The sequence below is a fragment of the Schistocerca nitens genome, chromosome 5, assembly GCF_023898315.1.
Source record: "Schistocerca nitens isolate TAMUIC-IGC-003100 chromosome 5, iqSchNite1.1, whole genome shotgun sequence".
Classification (NCBI taxonomy): Eukaryota; Metazoa; Arthropoda; class Insecta; order Orthoptera; family Acrididae; genus Schistocerca; species Schistocerca nitens.
In genome coordinates this window covers 148,843,642-148,856,505 of record NC_064618.1, presented here as the reverse complement: position 1 = coordinate 148,856,505, position 12,864 = coordinate 148,843,642, and the positions used below count along the sequence as shown (strand labels likewise).

Below are 12,864 nucleotides of genomic sequence, written 5' to 3'. Positions count from 1 at the left end.
TTTTGTTTATCATGTTGTAGTACATTTCATAAATAACAAAGAACAAATGAATATCTGATTTGTAAAATTCAAAAGTGAAAATTAATTCAGCCAGGAATTGGTTAATAAATGATTAATAACTGTTTTTCACTGTGTTGCTAGCACTGTTTTTGTTGTAGATTACTATTACTATTATTATCTTTACTTTCTCAGACGTTAAGTCTGGTGAGGAATGGAGTGACGCGGACCTTTATCAAGCGTCACTTCCTTTTTGCTGTACGGTATATGTTACATTGCATTTAGGAACTTTCGGGTAATTGAACATGTATCAATAATTACGGATTTCTGTAATTGTATATATATGTTTGGATGTAGCTGTATTGCATTGATGTATTGGTGGATATTGTGTGGTATGACTCCTGTAGTTGATAGTATAATTGGTATGATGTCAACTTTATCCTGATGCCACATGTCTTTGACTTCCTCAGCCAGTTGGATGTATTTTTCAATTTTTTCACCTGTTTTCTTTTGTATATTTGTTGTATTGGGTATGGATATTTCGATTAGTTGTGTTAATTTCTTCTTTTTATTGGTGAGTATGATGTCAGGTTTGTTATGTGGCGTTGTTTTATCTGTTATAATGGTTCTGTTCCAGTATAATTTGTATTCATCATTCTCCAGTACATTTTGTGGTGCATACTTGTATGTAGGAACGTGTTGTTTTATAAGTTCATGTTGTAAGGCAAGCTGTTGATGTATTATTTTTGCGACATTGTCATGTCTTCTGGGGTATTCTGTATTTGCTAGTATTGTACATCCGCTTGTGATGTGATCTACTGTTTCTATTTGTTGTTTACAAAGTCTGCATTTATCTGTTGTGGTATTGGGATCTTTAATAATATGCTTGCTGAAATACCTGGTGTTTATTGTTTGATCCTGTATTGCAATCATGAATCCTTCTGTCTCACTGTATATATTGCCTTTTCTTAGCCATGTGTTGGATGCGTCTTGATCGATGTGTGGCTGTGTTAGATGATATGGGTGCTTGCCATGAAGTGTTTTCTTTTTCCAATTTGCTTTTATTATTATTATTATTATTATTATTATTATTATTATTATTATATAATGTTCTGGCACATGACTTATTGTCATTCACATTCTTGCTTCCTAATGCAATGTTGTTAAGTTTGAATTACAGTCACTTAATTTTGTTCACTCTTTGATATGCTCCTTTTAAAGACTGAACAAATATTGAGATGCAAAAGACATTCTGGAGATGGCAGGATGGAGATCTTCTGCAGATGGGGAGCCAAACAGTCATGCCCAGTGTTCAAGCAGAATATGGCACCTGCTTCTCTACTTGGTCCATCAGCCACTATCAAGTAGTCCATGAGATATTTTTCAGGTCTTTCTGTCACATTAAATTTTATTGGATCAATTTAATTCTTCTTTAAATTTGTTAATAATGCTACTTACCATAAAGATAACATGCTAAGTTGCAGACAGGCACAACTAAAAGACACTTATGCACAAATTTTCAGCCTCAGCCATCATCGGAAAGAGAGAACACAGGCACCATTCACTCACACGTGCAAGCACACCCCATGCACACATGACTGCCAACTCTGGCAGCTTGGGCAAGAGCGCCTGTCTGAGCTGCTGGAGTTGGAAGTCATGTGGGTGTGTGGTGTGCTTGCTTGTGTGAATGAATGATATGTGTTTCTCTTTTTCCGATGAAGGTTGAGGCCAAAAATTTATATATAAGTGTCTTTTAATTGTGCCTGTCTGCATTTACCATATTATTTCTATGGTAAGTAGCAACCTTTCTTTTCTTACGTTGTTGATATTCCTACATGGAGTTTCCATTGTTTGATTTTGTTAATAATACATTTCATTGCAGAATATGACACACTGTGTCTTTCCTGTCTGTTTAATTTTCATCCTCTTTTTGGCTACAAAATCTGCTTTTCATTTCCATCTAATAAGCCTCAGTGTGATAGTATACAATGTATTGCAACTTTCTTGTTCTTATGCTACTGACTGGTTCTTTAACATGAATGATTTTTGGATCTTGTGTATTGATAATTGTCAGTTTGCTGCTCTGGAATCACAAACTGTTGCCCTGTGACAATACAGTTCTGCATGCAAGCACACCACTTGAAGACAGCAACTACTTTCTGCTGTTAAATGTTTGCTTCTTGCTAACTGCGTTGGGCACTTGTAGTAACCTGTTGGTTACTACACTTCCCGACCAAGCAGACATAAGTACAGCCACTATGACAAATGAAATGTGCATACTGACATGCAAACAGCGCACCCACAACTGAGGTGGCTGCCGGGAGCAGTCCAGTCACCAACCACCATCACCTGGTCCACTGTGGGCACACAACATTACACCAGCAACACCTGACTTGGACAGTTTCTCTACAAGGGCATGCATGAGCCTCTGGGCCCTCTACTGTTAAATGCATTCGAGACGTGTATGCTACTTTCATTGTATTCATGTTTATGTCAGTATGACCCAATAAATTGTACTTTTCATGGGCATGTGTTTCCTTGAGTCCCCAGTTAGGACAGCACCAAGCTTAACTGGTGAATACAACAGTAATGCAGCAGTGTCTGTTGCTCCTATATTTTGGTACAGCTTTATGTGTGTAATGTCACAGTGCAAACAGACTCACACTACTACTACTACTACTACTACTACTACTACTACTACTGCTACCACCACCACCACCAGCATTATATATCCCCTTTCTAATGCCCCTCAACCAAAACAGCTGAAGTATGTACATCTATCTGGAAAGATCTACCCCGTCAAGACTGGATTAATAAGAAATAGAGAAAAGTTAAGGTGGTGGTTTTAATGCTTCAGATATTTCATACAGTCTACCCACACTTTAGTACAATGCACACAACACTTGTACAAAAAAATGAAACTGTCAGAAAAGTCCTTCTTTGGAATGTTGTTCAATTCATGTGTCACATTGGCTTGAAGGTCAGTTACATTGTCAAAGTACTGACCCTTCATGACAATTTCGTGGCAGGTTTGTATCAATAACACCAAGTCTCATAACCCATGATAAGTTTTTCCAGAAAAAAATTGTCCGCATTTCACATTTCAATAAAGTCACAGCAGGTGTCCATCCATCATGGTTTTTGTTAGGGAGTCAAGGCATGCAAGACAAACTTTGCACAGACTTCTCTCTTCTTCAAAACATTCTGGAAAATGTCTTCAGTTCTTGATTCAGAGACATTGCTCCAAAGTAATTTGTGACACAACAATGCTGATACAGTATGGTCACATGTCCACAACTACACACTGTCTGTTCACAACTGACTGGTTGAATATATAATTGTTGCTCAGAATTGTTAGTTCAAGCTGCTTTTCTGATGTCACTTACATGCCAGAAACAAAATCAGTCTCAGAGTTTTTTGGGCAGACATTGTATTTCATTAACTTGTGTGAAGGAAAAGATTTCATTTAGCTGCCATGACTTTGCTACAAATAAAGCCATTTAAAAATAAATAAATAATTTGTAGAGCAATGCTTTACCAAAAAATTTTCATATTGTCTTGATAATCCGTTCAAACTTTCCTCAAAATCCACCAAAAATAGTTTGATAAACATCATTTACGAAAGTTAAGCCTATAATGTTACTGAGAGTGTCACTGATGGCTTACCGTAGCAGTTAAATACTTCTGAACCAGCTGCAATTTCTCTGCTGGCGCGCACAACAACATATTCACCATAAAAGCTGCAAATAATAATAATAATAATAATAATAATAATAATAATAGAGATAAGACATTGACATAACTGTCTGGTAATACATGCACAATTTTAGTATCACTAATCACCTACCTACTAATAATGTTTGGATTACATGAATGATTCATCATACTGGCAGATGGATATATTGCTGTAGCAATACGAACTTGAGCTTCCTCTGTAACATTATGAACAGCAGGCACACTCTCAATTTTGGTAATAGCATGAGCATTGCAAATCAACTGTGCAATATGTCTCAGTATCAGTCTCCCAATAAAATCAATGCTTAGCTCAGATTTATCAGAGATATGCAATGATTCAATTTGATTAGTAAGCTGCCTGTTATCAAAGTATTCTGTGCTCTCCTTCAGATATATAAGCAACAATGTAGCAGTCTGAAATGGGAAACAGTGGCAAACAGTTAGGTACTGTGCTAATATGATTCATATTTTTTAAAAAAGATTTAGATTTAATGTTCCATCAATAATGAGGTCATTAGAGATGGTGCTCACACTCAGATAAGACAAGGCTGGAAAAAATAGCTGTATTCCCCCCCCCCCCCCCCCTCTATCTATCTACCTGTCCATCCATCCAAGAAACTACACCGATTATCTAACAAGAGTGTGTTAGGTAATTTTGGTGTTAGAGGTATTGGACAATTGTTGCAGAATGAATTATGGTCAGAATTGTGACCTATTACTATGATGGGGCAACATGCTGACCATTACATGATTGTCTTTTTTTGTTACACTTAGTGATTTATATTTCATTATGTTCGATCTCTCTCTCTCTCTCTCTCTCTCTCTCTCTCGAACACACACACACACACACACACACACACACAAATAGTGTTGCATATTCAGAAATTCTTCTAGTTAGAAGGAGCTGTCACACAGATATGATTTCAGCTTTTGTTTGAAGTTAATTTTATTACTGATTATAAATTATTTCCAACACTGGGTAGGTGGTCAAAAACGTTTATTGCTGAACATCTCACTCCTTCTGTGCCAGACTAAAGCAGAGTATACGTCATTTCTTCTTTTAGTATTGTATTTACAACTGCTTCTGTTATTTCTGTTGTGGACTGGGGGCGTCCACTTCGAAGAAACTCTCGTTCCTGCTGAAAGAGACAAATAAAGGTGTCCCAGCAGGACAGATGTATGGATTCTAGGGCAGCACACATACAATGAAAGTAACACAGAATAGTGAGTAGTGAAATATGTTACTCAACTTGGGTAACATTGGTTACAGCAATTGTAGAATACAGGTTTAGCCTATCACTCTTGTGCTGACTACAGTTCCATGAACATAAACTCAATAAGGTTCTCTGAACTTAAGTTGGAAGAAAACTAATCTTCTGTCTTGAAGTACTATTTGAAGAACAGTTCCAACTAACAGTACTCAGATGGTCTCTGTCCGTACATGATTATTCTATTCACTGTTCTGTTTCTACTGAAGACTAACCACTGTCTGTCTATGAGGCACTGTTTCTACCCCATTCAACAACTTGAAGAGCTGAAGACATGACGAAAGTTCTGCGAGAACTTCCTACCAAGACTCGGATTGACTTACAACTTGAACTGACAATGTCTGCTAGTTCATGGTTACCTAAGCATGGATCTCTCTTCCTGATGGCACTGTCGCTCACAGGGGGCACGATTCTCATGGGCACATTATTGGTTTGCGTGCAGCAATGTTCCTGCTGTGGACAGACGTCCATGGTACTTCTGGTACCAACTGTCGCCAACTCTTCTTGTGTGATATCTCAGTACAGCACAATTTCAGAATTGTTATTGTTTGTTGACAATAACCTTAATAAGAGAGTAAAGGTGCTGCGATGTTGCTACAGTACAGTTTGGTCACAATCATTTTCTCCAAGCACTGCCAATATTTCTATGTGTGTCACATGCTTACACAGGTAAGGGAAGGAGTCAGCACTGCCTTCTCACACAGCTCCTCTCCCTTTGACAATCCTAATGGGGGAGTAAGGCAGCCCTCCAAATATTTCCAATATAAAGCAACCGCATGAATCATAAAATTTCATTGCTAAACAGTATGTCCAACTGTTTAAAAGTTGTCTGCATTGGGCTTCTGAGAGAAAGCCACAATTTTGAGCAATGGACTCGTTTGTCCTCAATGAATACGTGCCACAGAGTATGGTGCCACAAGAGCTTAGTAAATGAAAATAGATAAAGTAAGTCAACATTTTTGAATTTTTATCTCCAAAATCTTATATTATAAATAATGAAAATGATGCACAGCTTAACCATTTAATACCTGTAATATGTGACTTCTACTTCAGGTTCTTATCAACACAAAAACCACAGAACAAAGTAGTGCTAACCTGTCTTTGTATAGAACATTATCCATGATCCATGGATGCTTACCCAAGAGGACCATCTGTTGTACATTTGCGATTCAATTTCAGTACACAATATTTTAACAAAGCGCATTTCTTATTTTGTTGAGAGGACAGCAGTATGTTTAAATGGGTATCTATCCTCTGCTTTCGCTGACGATGAGATAAGACTGATGTGCATTTTTTTAAAAATTTAATTGCTTGGTCTCCAGTCTTAACTTTTAAACATACCCTAGCCTTTGTGTGTCATTTTAGGGAGAAAATTTGTGTTGTAACTTTTAATTCTTCACTAATAATCAACCTCATCTCTAAGTATATTTGGATAATTGATAAAGACCCAGAAGCTGGGCATCAAAATATCATTGGACACCAAAATATCCTATAATCATAATCATCATTTGCATGAACTACTGGGATAAGGTTTGATACTTTTTTTGTTTCAGAGGCACACGGTAAGGAGATCCTCGTGGACGTTGAACATGATACATTTAATAATAATGCAGAACACATACAATACTTAATGTGCTTGGATTTAATGTTAATCCATAGGAAAGTGCTCCTCAAACATGTAGAACATGTGGGCAAATGAATAAAAATAAAACCCATTTGAACATGTATATGACAAGAGATGTCTGCTTACCAAATAGAGGAGTGGTTGGGTAGTGGTCAAAGACAAAGAACAGGTGGAAAAGTGCTAAACTGTCTTCCATGTGATCCGTATTCTGTTTATAGGCATTTTCAGATGAAACTTAATATAACTGCCGTGCACTGCACCATTCTCATGCAGTTTAGTAAAAACACAAGTAAAAACTCTTGAATTTAGTACTGTAATTGTGAAATCGTCTAACATATTCTCTGCAAGCAGCAGCAATGTTTGCATTACAAAACTCATACGTAAATACCATATCAGCATATGTGGCATTTGTAAATACATATGACATGCTTAAATGATACAATAGAATTGGTCAACAAATCACAATAACAGATGAAAAATTCAGCTCAAGCATAACTTCAAAACTGGCCCTTAAAAATAAAAATGGCATTCAATAAATAAATCCGTAAGAACCAGAATACCAAAATGCAAAATGAAAACTTATCTCTGCAACCAGCTATCTCTCTGTAACCAATAAAGATTGGACATGGAATGTTTTGTTCAAATAGGTCTACCACCTCCTAAAATATTTACTACTACTCCTACAACACTTTATACAGATGCTCCAAACCATGGAGCAAAGTCAGCCATCCACTTGTTAGATGTTAGTTTAAGCAGTTATTGTTCAGGGTTCATTATGAGCACTGCTCACCTCTGCAACCTGATTCTTCCAATTTGGCTATTGATGCATCTGTGGTAAAATAATGATTTTAAAATACCTCTTGCAGTTTCTTTTGAATGACTGGTTACTGTCCACTGGCTCTGCTAAAAGCCACATTTCAAGTAAGCAAAACATAACTGCAACAGGGACATCACTGGAGTGGTAGAGGCACATGTGAGGTACCTTGATTGGTTGAGTACTGAACAATGTGGCTGAGCAACTGACAGACTGGCTGCTCCTTCAAAGAAAGTATACAATGGTTACAAACTGATGACCACTTCTCTCAGTATACGAGGAGCGTTTGAAAAGTCCGTGCAAAGTCTGAGAGATGGCACCCACCGGCGATGTTCCGAGGTCATGTTTAGTTAGTAGCATCTTTGGAAAGAACGCACACCAAGCTTCAGCCATATTGGTCTATTGCTTTGTGTTTGGTATTCGTGTGAATCAAGGAAGTCGAGTGATTGTCAAAAAATGGACAAAAAAGAATCTCATGTGGTGATTAAACATTACTTTATGAAAGGCAAAATGCCTCAGGAGACTAAACAGAAGCTTGATAAACATTACGGTGACTCTGCACCTTCAATTAGAACAGTTTATAAGTGATTTCAAAATTTTCGGAGTGGCCATATGGGCACAAGTGATGCTGAACATTCTGGATGCCCTGTGGAGGTTATGACTCCAGAAATCATTGATAAAATCCATGATATGGTGACAGATGACAGAAGAATTAAGGCGCGTGAGATTGCTAGTGCTGTGGGCATCACGAATGAACAGGTACATAATATTTTGCATAAACATTTCGACATGAGAAAGATATCCGCAAGATGGGTTCTGCGATTGCTCACGCTTGACCAAAAATGGAATCAAGTGAAGTGTTACAAGGATGGTTTGCAGCTGTTCAGGAAGAATCCGCAGGACTTAAAGCATTGTTTCACCACTGTGCATGAAACATGGATACATTACTATACTCCTGAGACCAAACGACAATCTAAATAATGGGTTACTAAGGAAGAACCTGCACCAAAAAGGCGAAGACCATTCCTTCGGCCGGAAAGGTTATGGTGACCGTATTTTGGGATTCGCAAGGGATAATCCTCATTGACTATCTGGAAAAGGGTAAAAATATTACAGGTACATATTAATCATCATTATTGGACCATTTGAAAACCAAGCTGCAAGAAAAACACCGACGATTGGACCACAGAAAAGTCATTTTCCATCATGACAATGCACCAGCACACACCTCAGCAGTTGTGGTCGCAAAATTAATGGAAATAGGATTCCAACTTGTTTCACATCCCCCCTGTTCTCCAGACTTGACTCCTTCAGACTACTATTTGTTCCCCAATTTGAAGAAATGGATGGCGGGACAAAGATTTTATTCAAACAAGGAGGTGATTGCAGCAACTAATAGCTATTTTGCAGACTTGGACAATTCCTATTACTCAGAAGGGATCAACAAATTAGAACAGCGTTGGGAAGTGTATAAGTTTAAAAGGGGACTATGTCGAAAAATAAAAAATGTTTACCCCAAACACGTAAGTAGTTTTTATTTTTGCACGGACTTTTCAAATGCCCCTCATAACTTACAGTGCTGTAGCCAGTAAACTACATTCATAATTGTGATATCATCAAGAGATAGCGGTGCCACACCACGGTCAGCAATACGAATAACTATGTTATTGAGGGCTCGCTGTAATGCATAACAACCAATGGGAGACATTCCAGAAGACATGCACTCCCTCTTAGAATAGCAGCATCCTCATGCTGAGGGCACTACAGTGTTGAGTGTGCAAGAGCTCTGCCCCAGTTTGTGACCTCATCTGAAGGAATCAACATCACAATGTAAGACCAATGAGTTAATGAAGTTTCTGGGGAACTTGTACTTTAGTAAAGGATGACCATCGAGCCTAAAGAAAATAGTGTATTAATTAGTGCATTAAGTAACGCTTTGCTAGCCAATAACAGTTGTAAATTATTCAGTAATTCTGTGGCAAAGAAGTGTTCAAAATTAAGTTAATATTTTATTCATAAATGTAACAAAGTGAACTAACATTCAATGAGTTACAGTTCCTATGTGTCACCTCACCAAGCAATCAAAAAACCCACAGTTATGACCGGGTGAAAGTAGTTTCTATAGTTTACTCATTTTGAGCCACAAAGGGCAAACAGTGATAATACATTAGGAAAGATATTTTCTCAAATGTATTAGCTTAAAATGAGTAAACTAAAGGACACAGTGCCATGCCAGGCACTAAGGTAAGCATGCAAATTTCTCACGCTGCAGAAGTTTCATGTGGTCACAATAATAATGATAACTTTTCCATTGGAATTTGAACTTCTGTTAATTGTATGTTCTCCTCAATCTAGTGTCTACTTCAACCAAGGGCTTGGTATAATGTGTACTTTTTCCAACCCTCCATACATCTTGTGCCCAGCTCTCTTCCCCATTCCTATTTTTGCATCTCTCTAGGTAAAATATTCCAGTATTCAAATTAAGAACAGCTACCAGCATGAGTAATTTGGAAGTAGATACCCCTGCTGTAGCATAGCAGCTTCAGACACTCAATATAGACAAGTCTTCAATTTTTAGCAATATTATACAACTGCTCTCTCTATGAAAGAATGTTGCAATGTTGCAAAGGTCACACCAACACACCAGAAAGTAAATGGAAGTAATCTGTTGAGCTACAGGCTCATATCACTGAAACACTCTGTAATAGTCTTTTGGAACATATACTATGTTCAAATCAGTGTTCAGACTGATAACTCTTACTGTTTTACTGTTATCCAGCATTATGAAATACCCTGGAGACAGTGATCTATTGACAAATATCCAGCATGGGTTCATAAAATACTATTCTTGTGAAATACATCATGCTCTTTATTCACACAAAGTAATGAGTGCTATAAACACCACATATCAAATTGATTCCATTCCTCACAAGTGGCTTCTAATGAGATTGTGTGCCTGTGGAGTATTCTCAGCTGTGTGACTGAATTCACAATTTTCTGTCACACAGGTTACAGCTCATAGTAATTAATGGGATGTCATCTAATAAAACGAAAGTAATATCTAGGATTTCCAAAGGAAGTGTTATAGGAACCCTGCTGTTTGTAAGCTATATAAATGATTTCTGAGCAGCCTTCTCAGACCATTTGCAGGTTATGCTGTCATTTACTGTCTAGTGAACTAGTCAGAAGATCAGGATGATTTAGGACAGTGATAGTCAACCTTTCATAGCTACTGCAAAATTTTATGAAAACCTAATGAAAATGTTTAAAACTCCTACCTCCCATTGTGAAATCTGCAACGCCTACTAGTGGGCGGTAGGGACAGTGTTGAATAAGACTGATTTAGATGACCAAAATTATTTAGACAAGATAATTGCCTGGTGCAAAATGTGACAACTGACCCTAAACAATAGAAAGTGTGACATCCTCCACGCGAGTACTAAAGTCCTTTAAATTTTGGTTACACAGTAAATAATATAAATTTAAAGGGTGCAATTTCATCTACATACCTAAGGATTAGAAACTACTTAAACTGTAATCACTACATAGAATCACTACATAGAAAATCTTGTGGGTAATGCAAACCAAAGACTGCATTTCATTGACAGAACACTTAGCAGATGCAACAAATTGACTAAATAAACGGCCAACACTACACTTGCTCATCCTTTTCTGGAGTACTCTTGCACATTATGGGATCTTTACCAAGTGGGATTGATGAAGAACGTTGAAAAAGTTCCAAGAAAAGCAGCTCATTTTGTGTTATCACAAAATTGAGGAGTCAATGTCATGAATATGATAACTGAACTGGGGGTGGAATCATTAAAACAAAGGCATTTTTCATTACAGCAACATCTTTCCATGAAATTTCTAACACCAATTTTCTCTTCCAAATGCCAAAATAGCTTGTTGACTACCACCAATATAGGGAGAAAATACCATTGTAATAAAATGAGAGAAATCAGAGCTCGCATGGAAAGATTTAAATATTCATTTTTTTTTAGAGGAAAGGTTGAGAAATGGTCTAAAAGTGTTTCTAAGAACCCTCTGCTAAACATTTATTTGTGAACTGCAGATTAATTGTATAGATGTAGAATTCCTTTTTAACAGTTTCAGAAGTTTAAGGTTGAATGAAATTAAAAACGTGAGTGGCTGTCAGTCTCATTTCAGTTGCTTCTTCTTCAGTGCCTGGATAAGCAGTGGTTCTCTCCTGTTTTAACTCAGTCAATAAAATGTACTATAATAATTATTAAATTTCATCTAAAAACCTAGGGATTACAAACTACTTGAATTGGAACCATTACATAGAAAATGTTGTGGGTAATGCAAACCAAAAATTGCATTTCATTTATGGAAATGGTTTAATAAAGAAATAACAGTTTAAGCATTGTCATACCAGTACATACCAGAGCATACTGAAAGAAGTCATCATTTTCCATGTTCTCAATATGAGGTAGCAGGCTGTACACAGCAGGATAATTATTATTTTTATTTCCGAATGATTCAACAGAGTCTGATTTGTCTGGTGGATGTTTTATAAATTTGCTGTTTTCAGAACACAGAGGATCTGCCTTAAGCACAACACGCAATGCTAAATGGGCTATGCCAACAGAGTGCAATAATTCTAGGCCACCAGAGCATTCATATCTGTGGTACTCTCGCCAAGATGAATCACGACAGCACTGTCCACAGTAGAAAGTTTTAGTACAACCCGTACACCTGCAAAAATGAGTTAACAACAATATTGCAAATAAACTGCAGATATACACAATCACAGTACATTCTGCATTGCCCACAAAAAACCAGGTGACATTTTAAATTTCCTACATCCTCCACATAAAAACAAGAATAATATACAGTATCAAGACAGCAGATTCAATAATCAAAACAAAAAATTTCTTTTTACATTATTACTAATAATGTAATGCTAAGCAGCTAAAAAAACATGCTAATTTATTTTTTCATTATATACTAAAGCATTATAAAGGAGTGATTTACACATATCCTTATCTTGTAACGTAACGATCTTCCACTGAAAATAACAGACTGCTGAAAAATGATATGTTTGCTGAGAATATTGTTGTCGTGCTCTTCAGTCTGAAGACTGGTTTGATGCAGCTCTCCATGCTACTCTATCCTATGCAAGCCTCTTCATCTCCAAATAACTACTGCAACATATATCCTTCTAAATATGCTTAATCAATAAATTTGTGAGACTAGGTTTTTTATATTACAACATCAAAGATGAAAGATTTGTGTGAAGCAATCCTTCTCGATCTCTTGGTGTCCCTCTATGAGTTTTACTCCCCATACTTCCCTCCAATGTTAAATTGGGATCCTTTGATGTCTCAGAAAGTGTCCTACCAACTGATCACTTCTTCTGGTCAGGTTGTGCTATAAATTTCTCCTGAATTCTAGTCAGCACT

The 12,864-nt window shown here is 37.0% G+C and overlaps 1 protein-coding gene across 1 annotated transcript in view; it reads right to left on the bottom strand.

Moving 5' to 3' along the window:
- Positions 1-12,864, bottom strand: part of LOC126260165 (SET and MYND domain-containing protein 4-like) — a 119,585-nt gene that overhangs the window by 20,066 nt on the left and 86,655 nt on the right. Inside the window, exons 6-8 of the mRNA XM_049957428.1 lie at positions 11,845-12,157; positions 3,845-4,146; positions 3,664-3,737 (exon numbers count right to left, since the gene is read on the bottom strand). Coding sequence (XP_049813385.1) covers positions 3,664-3,737; positions 3,845-4,146; positions 11,845-12,157 — 689 coding nt within the window. The remainder of the gene's footprint in view (positions 1-3,663; positions 3,738-3,844; positions 4,147-11,844; positions 12,158-12,864) is intronic.